The 18,388-nt window shown below is 50.9% G+C and overlaps 2 protein-coding genes across 2 annotated transcripts in view; one reads left to right on the top strand and one right to left on the bottom strand.

Moving 5' to 3' along the window:
• The window catches only part of LOC137359861 (uncharacterized), a 150,739-nt gene extending 142,957 nt beyond the window's left edge, over positions 1 to 7,782 (bottom strand). Inside the window, exon 1 of the mRNA XM_068025544.1 lies at positions 7,722 to 7,782. Within this exon, the coding sequence (XP_067881645.1) occupies positions 7,722 to 7,777 (56 nt within the window). The 5' untranslated portion in view covers positions 7,778 to 7,782. The remainder of the gene's footprint in view (positions 1 to 7,721) is intronic.
• A 68-nt stretch (positions 7,783 to 7,850) lies between these two features.
• LOC137359860 (tumor protein p63-regulated gene 1 protein-like) lies at positions 7,851 to 17,683 on the top strand. The gene is made up of 5 exons (XM_068025543.1): positions 7,851 to 8,542; positions 8,829 to 8,917; positions 12,797 to 12,973; positions 13,086 to 13,240; positions 17,598 to 17,683. Exons 1-4 carry the CDS (start codon positions 7,958 to 7,960, stop codon positions 13,192 to 13,194), a joined length of 960 nt encoding a protein of 319 aa, XP_067881644.1. The 5' UTR covers positions 7,851 to 7,957; the 3' UTR covers positions 13,195 to 13,240; positions 17,598 to 17,683.
• Positions 17,684 to 18,388: the final 705 nt, after the last annotated feature.

The following is an 18,388-nucleotide window of genomic DNA, read 5'->3' as shown; positions in this document are numbered from 1 at the left end:
CCCCTCACTGCAACACTCTGATATCTCCCACACCCCTCACTGTAAAACTCTGATATATCCCACACTCCTCACTGTAACACTCCGACATATCACACACCCCTCACTGGAACAATGATAAATCCCACACCCCTCACTATATCACTGATGTATCTCACACACCCTCAATGTAACACTCTGATATATCCGACACCTGTCCCTGTAACACTGATATATCCCACACCCCTCACTGTAACACGCTGATATATCCCACAACCCTCACCGTAATACTGATATATCCCACACCCCTCACTGGAATACTGATATATCCTACACACCTCATTGTAACACTGATATATCCCACACTCCTCACTGCAACACTGATATATCCCACTCCCCTCACTGTAACACTGATATACCCCACACTCCTCACTGCAAAACTGATATATTCCACACCCCTCACTGTAACACTCTGAGATATCCCACACCCCTCACTCGAACACTGATATATCCCACACCCCTCACTGCAACACTGATATATCCCACAACCCTCACTGTAACACTCTAATATATTCCACACCCCTCACTGGAACACAGATATATCCCACACCCCTCACTGTAACACTCTGATATATCCCACACCTCTCACTGTAACACTGATCTAACCCACACCCCTCAATGTAACAATGATATATCCCACAACCTCACTCTTACACTGATATATCCCACACCCCTCACAGAGACACTGATATATCCCAAACCCCTCACTGTGACACTGATATATCCCACACCCAAAACTGAGACACTGATATATCCCACACCACTCACTTTAACACTGATATATCCCACACCCCTCACCCTAACACTGACATATCCCAAACCCCTCACAATATCACTGATGTATCCCACACACACTCACTTTAACACTCTGATATATCCCACACCCCTCACTGTAACACTGATACATCCAACACCAGTGTAACACTGATATATCTCATACCGCTCACTCTAACACTCTGTATATTCCACACCCCTCACTGTAACATTGATATAACCCACACCCCTCAATGTAACACTGATATATACCACAACCTCACACTTACACTGATATATCCCACACCCCTCACAGAGACACTGATATATCCGACACCCCTCACAGAGACACTGATTTATCCCAAACCACTGACTATAACACTGATAAATCCCATAACAAAAACTGAGACACTGATATATCCCACACCACTCACTATAACACTGATATATCCCACACCCCTCAACCTAACACTGACATATCCCACAACCATCACAATATCACTGATATCTCCCACACCCCTCACTGAAACACTGATATATCCCACACCCCTCATTGTAACACTGATATATCCCACACCCCTCAACCTAACACTGACATATCCCACAACCATCACAATATCACTGATATCTCCCACACCCCTCACTGAAACACTGATATATCCCACACCCCTCATTGTAACACTGATATATCCCACACCCCTCACTGTAACACTGATATATCCCACACCCCTCAATGTAACACTGATATTTCCCAAACCCCTCACTGTAACACACTGATATATCCCACACCCCTCACTGTAACACTGATATATCCCACACCCCTCAATGGAACACTGATATATCCCACACCCCTCACTGTAACACTGATATATCCCACACCCCTCATTGTAACACACTGATATATCCCACACCCCTCGCTGTAACACTGATATATCCCACACCCCTCACTGTAACGCTGATATATCCCACACCCCTCACTGTAACACTTTTATATCCCACACCCCTCAATGTAACGCTGATATTTCCCAAACCCCTCACTGTAACACTGATATATCCCACACCCCTCACTGTAACACTGATATATCCCACACCCCTCACTGTAACACTGATATATCCCACACCCCTCATTGTAACACACTGATATATCCCACACCCCTCACTGTAACACTTTTATATCCCACACCCCTCAATGTAACGCTGATATTTCCCAAACCCCTCACTGTAACACTGATATATCCCACACCCCTCAATGCAACACTGATATATCCCACACCCCTCACTGTAACACACTGATATATCCCACACCCCTCACTGCAACACACTGATATATCCCACACCCCTCACTGTAACACTGATATATCACACACCCCTCACTGTAACACAGTGATATATCCCACACCCCTCACTGGAACACTGATATATCCCACACCCCTCACTGGAACACTGATATATCCCACAACCCTCACCGTAATACTGATATATCCCACACCCCTCACTGTCACACTGATATATCCCACACCCCTCACTGTAACACTGATATATCCCACACCCCTCACTGTGACTCTGATATATCCCACACCCCTCATTGAAACACACTGATATATCCCACACCCCTCACTGTAACACTGATATATTCCACACCCCTCTATGTCACACTGATATATCCCACACCCCTCACTGGAACACTGATATATCTCACACCCCTCACTGTAACACTGATATATCCCACAACCCGCACCGTAATACTGATATATCCCACACCCCTCACTGTCACACTGATATATCCCACACCCCTCACTGTAAGACTGATATATCCCACACCCCTCAATGTAACACTGATATATCCCACACCCCTCACTGTAACTCTGATATATCCCACACCCCTCATTGAAACACACTGATATATCCCACACCCCTCATTGAAACACACTGATATATCCCACACTCCTCACTGGAACACACTGATATATCCCACACTCCTCACTGTAACACAGACATATCCCACACCCCTCACTGTAACGCTGATATATCCCACACCCCTCACTGTAACACTGATATATAGCACACCCCTCACTGTAACACTCTGATATATCCCACAGCCCTCACTGTTACACTGATATATCCCACACCTATCAATGTAACACTGATATATCCCACACCCCTCACTGTAACGCTGATATATCCCACACCCCTCAATGTAACACTGATATATCCCACACCCCTCACTGTAACACTCCGATATATCCCACACCCCTCACTGTAACACTGATATATCCCACACCCCTCAATGTAACACTGATATATCCCACACCCCTCACTATTACAATGATATATCCCACACCCCTCACTGCAACACTGAACTCTCCCACTCCCCTCACTGTAACACTGATATATCCCACACCCCTCAATATAACACTGATATATCCCACACCCCTCACTGTAACACTGATATATCCCACATCCCTCAATGTAACACTGATATATCCCACACCCCTCACTGTAACACTGATATATCCCACAACCCTCACTGTAACACTGACATATCCCACACCCCTCACTGTAACACTGATATATCCCACACCCCTCACTGTAACACTGATATATCCCACACCCCTCAATGTAACACTGATATATCCCACACCCCTCACTGTAACACTGATATATCCCGCACCCCTCACCGTAATACTGATATATCCCACACCCCTGAATGTAACACTAATATATCACACACCCCTCACTGTAACTCTGATATATCCCACACCACTCATTGTAACACACTGATAAACCCACACCCCTCACTGTAACACTGATATATCCCACACTCCTCAATGTCACACTGATTTTTCCCACACTCCTCACTGTAACACTGATATATCCCACACCCCTCACTGTAACACTTATATATCCCACACCCCTCACTGTAACACTGATATATCCCACACCCCTCACTGTAACACTGAGAAATCCCAGACCCCTCACTATCACACTGATATATCCCGCACACCTCACTGTGACACTCAGATATATCCCACACCCCTCACTGTAACACTGATATATCCTACAACCCTCACTGTAACACTGATATATCCCACACCCCTCATTGTAACACTGAGATATCCCACACCTCTCACTGTAACACTGATAAATCCCACACCCCTCACTGTAACTCTGATATATCCCACACCCCTCACTGTAACACACTGATATATACCACACCCCTCACTGTGACACTGATATATCCCACACCCCTCACTGTAACACTGATATATCCCACACCCCTCACTGTAACACACTGATATATCCCACACCCCTCTCTGTAACACTGACATATCCCACACCCCTCAATGTAACACTGATATATCCCACACCCATCACTGTCACACTGATATATCCCACACCCCTCACTTTAACACTGATATATCCCACACCCCTCACTGTAACACTCTGATATATCCCACACCCCTCACTGTAACACTGATATATCCCACACCCCTCACTGCAACACAGATATATCCCACTCCCCTCAGTGTAACACTGATATTTCCCACACCCGTCAATGTAACACTGATATATCCCACACCCCTCACTGTAACACACTGATATATCCAACACCCCTCACTGTAACACTGATATATCCCACACCCCTCACTGTCACACTGACAAATCCCACACCCCTCACTGGAACACTGATATATCCCACACTCCTCACTGTAACACTGATATATCCCACACTCCTCACTGTAACACTGATATATCCCACACCCCTCACTGTAACACTGATATATCCCACACCCCTCACTGTAACACTGATATATCCCACACACCTCACTGTAACACTGATATATCCCACACACCTCACTGTAACACTCCGATATATCCCACACCCCTCACTGTAACACTGATATATCCCACACCCCTCACTGTAACACTGATATATCCCACACCCCTCTCTGTAACACTGACATATCCCACACCCCTCAATGTAACACTGATATATCCCACACCCATCACTGTCACACTGATATATCCCACACCCGTCACTTTAACACTGATATATCCCACACCCCTCACTGTAACACTCTGATATATCCCACACCCCTCACTGTAACACTGATATATCCCACACCCCTCACTGCAACACAGATATATCCCACTCCCCTCAGTGTAACACTGATATTTCCCACTCCCCTCGGTGTAACACTGATATTTCCCACACCCCTCACTGTAACACTGATATATCCCACACCCCTCATTGTAACACTGAGATATCCCACACCTCTCACTGTAACACTGATATATCCCACACCCTTCACTGTAACACTGATACATCCCACACCCCTCACTGTAAAACTGATATATCCCACACCCCTCACTGTAACACGCTGATATATCCCACACCCCTCACTGTAACACTCTGATATATCCCACACCCCTCACTGTTACACACAGATATATCCCACACCCCTCTCTGTAACACTGACATATCCCACACCCCTCAATGTAACACTGATATATCCCACACCCATCACTGTCACACTGATATATCCCACACCCCTCACTTTAACACTGATATATCCCACACCCCTCACTGTAACACTCTGATATATCCCACACCCCTCACTGTAACACTGATATATCCCACACCCCTCACTGCAACACAGATATATCCCACTCCCCTCAGTGTAACACTGATATTTCCCACACCCGTCAATGTAACACTGATATATCCCACACCCCTCACTGTAACACACTGATATATCCAACACCCCTCACTGTAACACTGATATATCCCACACCCCTCACTGTCACACTGACAAATCCCACACCCCTCACTGGAACACTGATATATCCCACACTCCTCACTGTAACACTGATATATCCCACACTCCTCACTGTAACACTGATATATCCCACACCCCTCACTGTAATACTGATATATCCCACACCCCTCACTGTAACACTGATATATCCCACACACCTCACTGTAACACTGATATATCCCACACACCTCACTGTAACACTCCGATATTTCCCACACCCCTCACTGTAACACTGATATATCCCACACCCCTCACTGTAACACTGATATATTCCACACCCCTCTCTGTAACACTGACATATCCCACACACCTCAATGTAACACTGATATATCCCACACCCATCACTGTCACACTGATATATCCCACACCCGTCACTTTAACACTGATATATCCCACACCCCTCACTGTAACACTCTGATATATCCCACACCCCTCACTGTAACACTGATATATCCCACACCCCTCACTGCAACACAGATATATCCCACTCCCCTCAGTGTAACACTGATATTTCCCACTCCCCTCGGTGTAACACTGATATTTCCCACACCCCTCACTGTAACACTGATATATCCCACACCCCTCATTGTAACACTGAGATATCCCACACCTCTCACTGTAACACTGATATATCCCACACCCTTCACTGTAACACTGATACATCCCACACCCCTCACTGTAAAACTGATATATCCCACACCCCTCACTGTAACACGCTGATATATCCCACACCCCTCACTGTAACACTCTGATATATCCCACACCAATCACTGTAACACTGATATATCCCACACCCCTCACTGTAACACTGATATATCCCACACCCCTCACTGTAACACTGATATATCCCACACCCCTCAATGTAACACTGATATATCCCACACCCCTCATTGTAACACTGAGATATCCCACACCTCTCACTGTAACACGCTGATATATCCCACACCCCTCACTGTAACACTCTGATATATCCCACACCCCTCACTGTAACACTGATATATCCCACACCCCTCAATGTAACACTGATATATCCCACACCCCTCACTGTAACACTGATATATCCCACACCCCTCAATGTAACACTGATATATCCCACACCCCTCATTGTAACACTGATATATCCCACACCCCTCACTGTAACACTGTTATATCCCACACCCCTCATTGTAACACTGATATATCCCATACCCCTCACTGTAACACTGATATATCCCACACCCCTCATTGTAACACTGATATATCCCACACCCCTCACTGTAACACAGATATATCCCACACCCCTCATTGTAACACTGATATATCCCTCACCCCTCACTGTTCTTTCTTTCTTTCTTTTGGGCCTCCTTATCTCGAGAGACAATGGAGACGCGCCTGGAGGTGGTCAGTGGTTTGTGAAGCAGCGCCTGGAGTGGCTATAAAGGCCAATTCTGGAGTGACAGGCTCTTCCACAGGTGCTGCAGAGAAATTTGTTTGTTGGGGCTGTTGCACAGTTGGCTCTCCCCTTGCGCCTCTGTCTTTTTTCCTGCCAACTACTAAGTCTCTTCGACTCGCCACAATTTAGCCCTGTCTTTATGGCTGCCCGCCAGCTCTGGCGAATGCTGGCAACTGACTCCCACGACTTGTGATCAATGTCACACGATTTCATGTCGCGTTTGCAGACGTCTTTATAACGGAGACATGGACGGCCGGTGGGTCTGATACCAGTGGCGAGCTCGCTGTACAATGTGTCTTTGGGGATCCTGCCATCTTCCATGCGGCTCACATGGCCAAGCCATCTCAAGCACCGCTGACTCAGTAGTGTGTATAAGCTGGGGGTGTTGGCCGCTTCAAGGACTTCTGTGTTGGAGATATAGTCCTGCCACCTGATGCCAAGTATTCTCCGAAGGCAGCGAAGATGGAATGAATTGAGACGTCGCTCTTGGCTGGCATACGTTGTCCAGGCCTCGCTGCCGTAGAGCAAGGTACTGAGGACACAGATATATCCCACACCCCTCATTGTAACACTGATATATCCCTCACCCCTCACTGTAACACAGATATATCCCACACCCCTCATTGTAACACACTGATACATCCCACACCTCTCACGGTCCACACTGATATATCCCACACCTCTCACTCTCTCTCTCTTTCTGATCGTTGCTTGTTTCCTGATTTTGTTTTTCCATGGCTGGTTGCTTGGTAACAGGAACCTGTTTTTCGGAAGGCTGGTGCGGTGTCAGGTGTCTGTGGGCGAGGCCGGTCACAGTACTGACATTTCCTGGTTATTCCGGGAGCTGTCTCTTCCGCCAGTTTGGGATCTTAGGAGCACCCCCACCCCTGAAAGCGGAGCTCGGTGCTGCCTGGAAATGGCGCAGCCCCCCGCCCAGCAACCAGAGGCAGGAGAGCCCGGCGGGCCCACCGCCGGGGCAGCTGCGGGAGATTCCTCGAACCTCGTCCCCCGCACGGCCGTGTCCTCGAACCCCATCCCCTGCATGGGACTGTCCTCGACCCCTGCCCTCCGCGTGGAACAATCCTCGACCCCCGTCCCCCGCATGGGACTGTCCTCCACCCCCGCCCCGCGGATGCGAGATTCCACGACCCGCGGCCCGCAGGTGGGAGACTCCTCGACCCCCGGGGCTCAGATGGAACAACCCGCCACCCTCGTGGTCAAGATGGAAGCGCCCGCAGCTTCCCACGTGCGGACCGCGGAGTCCACGAACCCCTTCACCCAAATGGAAGAGGCCAGCACCCCCACCACCCGGATGGAAGGGCCCGCCTCCCCCTCTCAGCCGACGGAGGAGACCACGAACCCCTTTACCCGGAGGGAGGTTCCCACGGCCCGGCATGACCTGTCACGCCTCTACCCGCCTCTGCCGAGGGGAGACTACACCCCCTCCCACGTCGCCCAGCCCGGTGACCCGGGCCCGCGGGACGATTACTTTGTGCTGAGGGTAAGTCAGAGTGCCCCGGGGTGGGGGAGGGGGGAACGCGTCAAAGGGCGTCTGGGATCTTCATGTGCGCAGGGGAAGGGGGCTCATCACAAGGGCATGGTCCGGGCTTGGAACCTGGGATCTTCCTGTGCTCCAGTGTCGGGGGGGCGGTGGCAAAGGTCCTCTTGGCTGATCCCACCACCGCGGCTGTGGGCGAGCAGGACTGAATTCATCCCCTGATCGCAGTGAGAGTACCGTGCTCCCAAATGAAGACTCAGCAGTCTGTCTCCCCTTTCTGTCCCCGCAGCCGGGCACCATCGAAGAGGCCGTGAAGGATGTCAGGAGCAAGCTGGCCGGGGAGCAGGGGCAATTCAACAGCTGCTGGATCCTGACGGAGTGAGTAACCGCGCCCCCCCCCCCACCCCTAACCCATCGTCCCCGGGTGAAATCATTTGAGTGCGAGTTGGAGGGAGAGAGATGCAGAAAGAGGGAGAGCGAGCAAGGGAGAAAGAGGGTAAGGCAGAGAGGCTAGGGAGGGGGACCGGGGGTGGGGGGGTGGGGAGGGAGACAGATACACAGAGGAAGACAGAAGGAGAGAATGAGAAAGAGACACAGAATGAGAGAGACATAGAACAAACAGAGAGTGACAGAGCGAGAGCCCGTCAAATAGAGAGAGAGAGAGAGCAACAGGGATACAGAGTCAAAGACAAAGGATCAGGGAGAGGGAGAGAGAGAGATAGAGCGCGAGTGAGAGAATGACACAGAGAGATAGAGAGAGAGAGAGAGCGAGAGAGATAGAGACAGTGAGACAGAGACAGGGGGAAAGAGAGACAGACAGACAGAGAGAGAGAGAGAAAGAGAGAGCGAGAGAGACAGGGACTGTGAAAGAGAGACAGAGAGGGGGACAGAGATCAAGGGACAGAGAGAGAGGGACACAGACACAGAGACAGAGACAAAGAGAGAGACAGAGAGTCAGAGACAGAGAGAGAGAGAGATAAAGAGAGAGAGACACACACAGAGTGAGAGAGACACAGAGAGACACAGAGAGAGAGAGAGAGACACACACAGAGACAGAGAGGGAAAGAGACAGAGAGTCAGAGACACAGAGAGAGAGAGATATAAAGAGAGAGAGAGACACAGAGAGAGAGAGATATAAAGAGAGAGAGAGACACAGAGAGTGAGAGAGACACAGAGAGTGAGACACAGAGAGTGAGACACAGAGAGTGAAAGAGAGAGAGAGAGACAGAGAGAGAGAGAGAGAGAGACAGAGACAGAGACAGAGAGAGACAGAGAGGGAAAGAAACAGAGAGAGAGAGACAGTGAGAGAGACATTCCACATGGGTGTCTGTCTCTACACCCAGCAGTCAGCCTGACTGGGAGCTCTGGCTTCCAGTTGGAAAGAAAACATTGGGAAGAGGCCACAGGACCAGTTCAGAGGAAAGAGAGGATTAGGAAGGGAATTTCAGAGCGCAGAGATCTCGGGGGATAGTAGGGGGATGGAGGGGGTTACAGAAATAGGGAGGGGACGGGGAGGGATTTGAAAAGAAGGATGTGAATTTTAAAATCGGGAGCAAGGGAACGGAGTTGGGAGCAGGGACTGATAACAGTGGCTTCAGTCTTCTTGCTCATCCCAGACTCCTCCCGGCACCCGGGAATGCTCTCTGAGACAGCTCCTCCTCGGAGACAGAGAGTGAGAAACAGGCACAGAGAGAGAGAGAGACACACACAGATTCAGAGAGAGAGACACACGGATTCAGAGAGGGAAGGAGACAGGCACAGAGAGAGACACACAGATTCAGAGAGAGAGAGACAGGCATTGAGAGAGACACGGATTCAGAGAGAGAGAGAGACAGGCACAGAGAGAGACACACAGATTCAGAGAGAGAGAGAGAGACAGGCACAGAGAGAGACACAGATTCAGGGAGAGAGACACACAGATTCAGAGAGAGAGAGAGACAGGCACAGAGAGAGACACACAGATTCAGAGAGAGAGAGTGAGAGACAGGCACAGAGAGAGACACACAGAGTCGAAGAGAGTGAGAGAGGCAGGCACAGAGAGAGAGACAGAGAGAGAGACACACACACAGATTCAGAGAGAGAGAGCAAGAGACAGGCACAGAGAGAGACAGAAAGACACACAGATTCAAAGAGAGCGAGAGAGACACGGATTCAGAGAGACAGAGCGACAGGCACAGAGAGACAGAGAGACACACAGATTCAGAGAGAGAGAGACAGGCACAGAGAGAGACACAGATTCAGAGAGAGAGAGAGAGAGAGAGAGACAGGCGCAGATAGAAACACACAGATTCAGAGTGAGAGACAGAGAGAGAGACAGGCACAGAGTGACGCATAGATTCAGAGAGAGAGAGAGAGAGACACACAGATTCAGCGAAAGAGGGAGAGAGAGACAGGCGCAGATAGAAACACACAGATTCAGAGTGAGAGACAGAGAGAGACACAGAGATTCAGAGAGAGAGAGAGAGACAGGCACAGAGAGAGACACACAGATTCAGAGGGAGAGAGCAAGAGACAGACCAGAGAGAGAGAGAGAGAGACAGGCACAGAGAGAGACACACAGATTCAGAGGGAGAGAGCAAGAGACAGACCAGAGAGAGAGAGAGACAGAGAGAGAGAGAGCGAGAGACAGGCACAGAGAGCGACACACAGATTTAGAGAGAGAGAGACAGGCACAGAGACAGACATACAGATTCAGAGAGAGCGAGAGACAGAGAGCCACACAGATTCGGAGAGAGAGAGACAGGCACAGAGAGAGTCACAGATTCAGAGAGAGTGCGACACAGGCACAGAGAGAGAGAGAGACAGATTCAGAGAGAGAGAGCGAGACACAGGCACAAAGAGAGAGAGACAGAGAGTCACATAGTTTCAGAAAGAGTGAGAGACAGGCAAAGAGAGAGACACAGATTCAGAGAGAGAGAGGGAGAGACAGGCACAGAGAGAGATACACAGATTCAGAGAGAGAGAGAGACATAGTTTCAGAAAGAGTGAGAGACAGGCACAGAGAGAGACACAGATTCAGAGAGAGAGAGAGAGACACACATATTCAGAGAGAGCGAGAGACAGGCACAGAGAGAGAGACACAGATTCAGAGAGAGAGAGACACAGGCACAAAGAGAGAGAGACAGAGAGACACATAGTTTCAGAAAGAGTGAGAGACAGGCAAAGAGAGAGACACAGATTCAGAGAGAGAGAGGGAGAGACAGGCACAGAGAGAGATACACAGATTCAGAGAGAGAGAGAGACATAGTTTCAGAAAGAGTGAGAGACAGGCACAGAGAGAGACACAGATTCAGAGAGAGAGAGAGACAGAGAGAGACACACATATTCAGAGAGAGCGAGAGAGAGACAGGCACAGAGAGAGAGAGACACAGATTCAGAGAGAGAGAGACACACAGATTCAGAGTGAGAGTGAGAGGCACAGAGCGAGACACACTGATTCAGAGAGAGAGACAGGCACAAAGAGAGATACGCAGATTCAGAGAGAGCGAGACACAGGCACAGAGAGAGACACATATTCAGAGAGAGAGACAGAGAGGCACACAGATTCAGAGAGAGCGAGAGACAGGCACAGAGAGAGACACAGATTCGGAGACAGAGACAGGGAGACACACAGATTCAGAGAGAGAGACACAGATTCAGAGAGAGAGACACAGATTCAGAGAGAGAGACAGAGAGGCACACAGATTCAGAGAGAGCAAGAGACAGGCACAGAGAGAGACACACACAGATTCAGAGAGAGAGAGAGACACGCACAGAGAGACACAGATTCAGAGAGAGAGAGAGAGCGAGAGACAGGCACAGAGAGAGAGACACAGATTCAGAGAGAGAAAGAGAGAGGCGCAGAGAGACACACAGATTCAGAGAGAGCGAGAGAGAGAGAGAAACAGGCGCAGGGAGACACACAGATTCAGAGAGAGAGAGAGACAGGCACAGAGAGAGACACACAGATTCAGAGAGAGAAAGAGAGAGGCGCAGAGAGACACACAGATTCAGAGAGAGCGAGAGAGAGAGAGAAACAGGCGCAGGGAGACACACAGATTCAGAGAGAGAGAGACAGGCACAGAGAGAGACACACAGATTTAGAGAGAGAGAGAGACAGGCACAGAGAGAGACACACAGATTCAGAGAGAGAGCGAGAGACAGGCGCAGAGAGAAACAGAGAGACATTGATCGTGAGTCAGGGGCAGGGGGGGAGGGGGTTGTGGTGTCAGTTCTGGGTGGACCCTCAGCTTCTGTGTCCCTGCTCCCTCCTGCCAGGGTCGATCACTGGAACCGGGAGTCCGAGCGGCTGCTGATAATCGCGGAGCGGTCACTCCTTGTGTGCCAGTACGACTTCATCGGCCTGTACTGCAACCAGATTCTCTGCGTGCCTCTCCACTACATCGACACCATCACCCTGGGACCGTTCACCTTCCCCGAGAGATCGTTCAGCCGGTGAGTACCCAGGGGCTGTGGGGCGCGCGAGCTACCAGGCGGTAAGGAACAGCCGAACTCCGCGATGACTCTCAGCCCTCCCTCCTCACTCTGCTGTCCTCGTCACCCACAGGAGGGACGGCACCGGCCTGCGGATTCAGTGGGACAAACTCCGAGAGCCCTCGTTTCTGGAACGCTGGAACCCCTGGTCGAGCCAGATGCCCGCCCCTCGTCCTGACTGAACACCCAGCCGCCAGGAAGCCGGGCACCGTGCCCGAGCTGTGCCAGGTGAGGGCGCAGACTGGGCAGGGAACCAGTCTGGGCACGGGTTCACCCTCCGTTACTCTCTCTCTCTCAGCCTCCCTCGATATGCACTCTCTCCCTCCCTCAGATGCTCTCCTTCTCTCTCATTTCCCTCAGTTACTCACTCTCTCTCCCTCCTCAGTTGCTCTCCCTCTCTCTCCCTCCATTACTCACTCTCTCTCCCTCCGTTACTCTCTCTCTCCCCTCAGTTACTCACTCTCTCTCCCTCAGTTACTCACTCTCTCTCCCTCACTCAGTTACTCTCTCTCTCTCCTTCCCTCAGTTACTCTCTCTCTCTCCCTCCCTCAGTCTCACTTACTCACTCTCTCACTCTCCTCTCTCAGTTACTCACTCTCTCTCTCTCCCTCAGTTACGCACTCTCTCCCTCCCTCCCTCAGTTACTCACCTCTCCCTCCTCAGTTACCCACTCTCTCTCTCTCCCTCCCTAAGTTACTCTCTCTCTCCCTCCCTCCCTCAGTTACTCTCTCTCCCCCTCCCTCCGTTACTCTCTCCATCGCTCAGCTACTTACTCTCTCTCTCCCTCTCTCAGTTACTCACTCTCTCTCTCTCTCTCCCTTAGTCACTCACTCTCTCTCCCTCAATTACTCACTCTCTCTCCCTCATTCAGTTACTCTCCCCCTCTTCCTTCCCTCAGTTACTCTCTCTCTCTCCCTCAGTTACTCACTCTCCTCTCTCCCTCCCTCAGTTACTCACTCTCCCTCCCTCAGTTACCCACTCTCTCTCTCTCCCTCTCTCATTTACTCACTCTCTCTCTCCCTCCCTCAGTTACTCTCTCTCTCCCTCCCTGCGTTACTCTCTCTCCATCGCTCAGCTACTCACTCTCTCTCTCTCCCTTAGTCACTTCACTCTCTCTCCCTCAATTACTCACTCTCTCTCCCTCACTCAGTTACTCTCTCTCTCTCTCCTACCCTCAGTTACTCTCTCTCTCTCCCTCCCTCAGTTACTCACTCTCTCCTCCCTCAAATACTCTCTTTCTTCCTCCATCAGTTACTCTCTCTCTCTCCCTCCCTCAGTTACTCACTCTCTCTCTCTCCCTCAGTTACTCACTCTCTCTCCCTCCCTCAGTTACTCACTCTCTCTCTTCCTCCCTCAGTTACTCACTCTCTCTCTCTCCCTCAGTTACTCACTCTCCCTCCCTCAGTTACTCACTCTCTCTCTTCCTCCCTCAGTTACTCACTCTCCCTCCCTCAGTTACCCACTCTCTCTCTCTCCCTCTCTCTATTACTCACTCTCCTCTCTCCCTCTCTCAGTTACTTTCTCTCCATCGCTCAGCTACTCACTCTCTCTCTCCCTCTCTCAGTTACTCACTCTCTCTCCCTCGCTCCCTTAGTCACTCACTCTCTCTCCCTCAATTACTCACTCTCTCTCCCCTCACTCAGTTACTCTCTCTCTCTCTCCTTCCCTCAGTTACTCACTCTCTCCCGCCCTCAAATACTCTCTCTCTTCCTCCATCAGTTACTCTCTCTCTCTTCCACCCTCAGTTACTCACTCTCTCTCTCTCCCTCAGTTACTCACTCTCTCTCTCCTCTCTCAGTTACTCACTCTCCTCCCTCAGTTACCCACTCTCTCTCTCCCTCTCTCATTTACACACTCTCTCTCTCCCTCCCTCAGTTACTCACATCTCTCTCCCTCAGTTACTCACTCTCTCTCTGTCTCCCTCCGTCAGTTACTCACTCTCTCTCTCTCTCCCTTAGTCACTCACTCTCTCTCCCTCAATTACTCACTCTCTCTCCCTCACTCAGTTACTCTCTCTCCATTGCTCAGCTACTCACTCTCTCACACTCTCCCTCAGTTTACTCACTCTCTCTCCCTCCCTCAGTTACTCACTCTCTCTCCCTCAGTTACTCACTCTCTCTCCCTCTCCCTCAGTTACTCACTCTCTCTCCCTCCCTCAGTTACTTACTCTCTCTCCCTCAGTTACTCACTCTCTCTCCCTCAGTTACTCACTCTCTCTCCGTCTCTCTCCCTCAGTTACTCACTCTCTCTCCCTCAGTTACTCACTCTCTCTCACTCTCCTTCAGTTACTCACTCTCTCTCCCTCCCTCAGTTACTCACTCTCTCTCCATCTCCCTCCCTCAGTTACTCACTCTCTCCCTCAGTTACTCACTCTCTCTCCTCCCTCCCTCAGTTATTCACTTTCTCTCTCCCTCAGTTACTCACTCTATCTCTCCCTCCGTTACTCACTCTCTCTCTCCCTCCGTTACTCACTCTCTCTCTCCCTCCGTTACTCACTCACTCTCCCTCCGTTACTCACTCTCTCTCTCCCTCCCTCAGTTACTCACTCTCTCTCCCTCCCTCAGTTACACACTCTCTCTCTCTCTCCTTTCCTCCGTTACTCACTCTCTCTCTCCCTCAGTTACACACTCTCTCTCTCTCCCTCCCTCATTTATTCACTTTCTCTCTCCCTCAGTTACTCACTCTCACTCTCTCTCCCTCCGTTACTCACTCTCACTCTCTCTCCCTCCGTTACTCACTCTCTCTCTCCCTCCCTCAGTTACTCACTCTCTCTCTCCCTCCCTCAGTTACTCACTCTTTCTCTCCCTCCCTCAGTTACTCACTCTTTCTCTCCCTCCCTCAGTTACTCACTCTCTCTCTCCCTCCCTCAGTTACTCACTCTCTCTCTCCCTCCCTCAGTTACTCACTCTCTCTCTCCCTCCGTTACTCACTCTCTCTCTCTCTCCCTCCGTTACTCACTCTCTCTCTCCCTCCGTTACTCACTCTCTCTCTCCCTTCATTACTCACTCTCCTCTCCCCCTCCGTTACTCACTCTCTCTCTCTCATTTCCTCCGTTACTCACTCTCTCTCTCCCTCAGTTACTCACTCTCTCTCTTTCCTTCCCTCAGTTACTCACTCTCTCTCTCCCTCCCTCAGTAACTCATTCTCTCTCTCCCTCCCCTCCCTCATTTACTCACTCTCTCTCTCTCTCCCTCAGTTACTCACTCTCTCTCCCTCAGTTACTCTCTCTCTCTCCCTCAGTTACTCTCTCTCTCTCCCTCAGTTACTCTCTCTCTCTCCCTCAGTTACTCTCTCTCTCCCTCCCTCAAATACTCTCTCTCATCCTCCATCAGTTACTCTCTCTCTCTCTCCCCCCTCTCCCTCAGTTACTCACTCTCTCTCTCTCCCTCAGTTACTCACTCTCTCCCCCTCAGTTACTCACTCTCTCTCCCTCAGTTACTCTCTCTCTTCCTCCATCAGTTACTCTCTCTCTCTCCCCCTCTCCCTCAGTTACTCACTCTCTCTCCCCCTCTCCCTCAGTTACTCACTCTCTCTCCCCCTCTCCCTCAGTTACTCACCCTCTCTCCCCCTCAGTACTCTCTCTCTCTCTCCCCCTCTCCTCAGTTACTCACTCTCTCTCTCTCCCTCAGTTACTCACTCTCTCCCCCTCAGTTACTCTACTCTCTCTCCCTCAGTTACTCTCTCTCTTCCTCCATCAGTTACTCCTCTCTCTCTCCCCCTCTCCCTCAGTTACTCACTCTCTCTCCCCCTCTCCCTCAGTTACTCACTCTCTCTCCCCCTCTCCCTCAGTTACTCACTCTCTCTCCCCCTCTCCCTCAGTTACTCACTCTCTCTCCCCCTCTCCCTCAGTTACTCACTCTCTCTCCCCCTCTCCCTCAGTTACTCACTCTCTCTCCCCCTCTCCCTCAGTTACTCACTCTCTCTCCCCCTCTCCCTCAGTTACTCACTCTCTCACACTCTCCCTCAGTTACTCACTCTCTCTCCCTCCCTCAGTTACTCACTCTCTCTCCCTCAGTTACTCACTCTCTCTCACTCTCCCTCAGTTACTCACTCTCTCTCCCTCCCTCAGTTACTTACTCTCTCTCCCTCAGTTACTCACTCTCTCTCCCTCAGTTACTCACTCTCTCTCCGTCTCTCTCCCTCAGTTACTCACTCTCTCTCCCTCAGTTACTCACTCTCTCTCACTCTCCTTCAGTTACTCACTCTCTCTCCTCCCCTCAGTTACTCACTCTCTCTCCATCTCCCTCCCTCAGTTACTCACTCTCTCCCTCAGTTACTCACTCTCTCTCTCCCTCCCTCAGTTATTCACTTTCTCTCTCCCTCAGTTACTCACTCTATCTCTCCCTCCGTTACTCACTCTCTCTCCCCCTCAGTTACTCACTCTCTCTCCCTCAGTTACTCACTCTCTCTCCCCTCAGTTACTCTCTCTCATTCCTCCATCAGTTACTCTCTCTCTCTCCCCCTCTCCCTCAGTTACTCACTCTCTCTCCCCCCTCTCCCCTCAGTTACTCACTCTCTCTCCCCCTCTCCCTCAGTTACTCACCCTCTCTCCCCCTCAGTTACTCTCTCTCTCTCTCTCCACCAGCTCCACACCTTTCGGATGACGCTGACTGAGGCTGTGCAGAGAGCTCACCGGCAGCAGACCATCCCAGGCCGTGCGAACAGTGTGTTACAACTGGAGCAGCCCATTCAGATTGACACCTACCTTGGTCTGCTCTCCTCCCTCACCAACAGCACACAAGCTGGGCTATTCCAAACCGCGTGGGCTATTTGGATTCTAGATTGAGGTGGGTGGTTTCACCAGCGTCTGTCCGTTCCTGATGTCCCAGACAGCACCATCCCATCCCCAACTGCAATCAAGTCGCATCGCTGAATAAACACTGATCAAACACTGAAAACCCGGCTCAGAAATTTAATAACAGAGAGAGACAGAGAGGGGGGGGAGGGGGGGGGGGGGAGAGGGAGAGAGAGAGAGAGGGAGAGGGAGAGGGAGGGAGAGGGAGAGGGAGAGGGAGAGGGAGAGAGGGAGGGAGAGGGAGAGGGAGAGGGAGAGGGAGAGGGAGGGAGAGAGAGGGGGAGGGAGAGGGAGGGAGGGAGGGAGAGGGAGGGAGGGGAGGGAGAGAGAGGGGAGGGAGAGGGAAGGAGGGAGGGAGAGGGAGGAAGGGAGAGGGAGGGAGAGGGAGGGAGGGAGAGGGAGGAAGGGGAGAGGGAGGAAGGGAGAGGGAGGAAGGGAGAGGGAGGAAGGGAGAGGGGAGGAAGGGAGAGGGAGGGAGGGAGAGAGAGGGAGGGAGAGAGGCAGAGACAGAGGGGGGGAGAGAGGGGGGGGGGGAGAGAGGGGGGGGGAGAGAGAGAGAGGGGGCGGGAGAGGGCAGGAGA

This window comes from Heterodontus francisci, unplaced genomic scaffold, assembly GCF_036365525.1.
Source record: "Heterodontus francisci isolate sHetFra1 unplaced genomic scaffold, sHetFra1.hap1 HAP1_SCAFFOLD_419, whole genome shotgun sequence".
Lineage (NCBI taxonomy): Eukaryota > Metazoa > Chordata > Chondrichthyes > Heterodontiformes > Heterodontidae > Heterodontus > Heterodontus francisci.
Note: the sequence above shows the minus strand (reverse complement) of the source record. Positions and strands in the feature narration are given on the sequence as shown.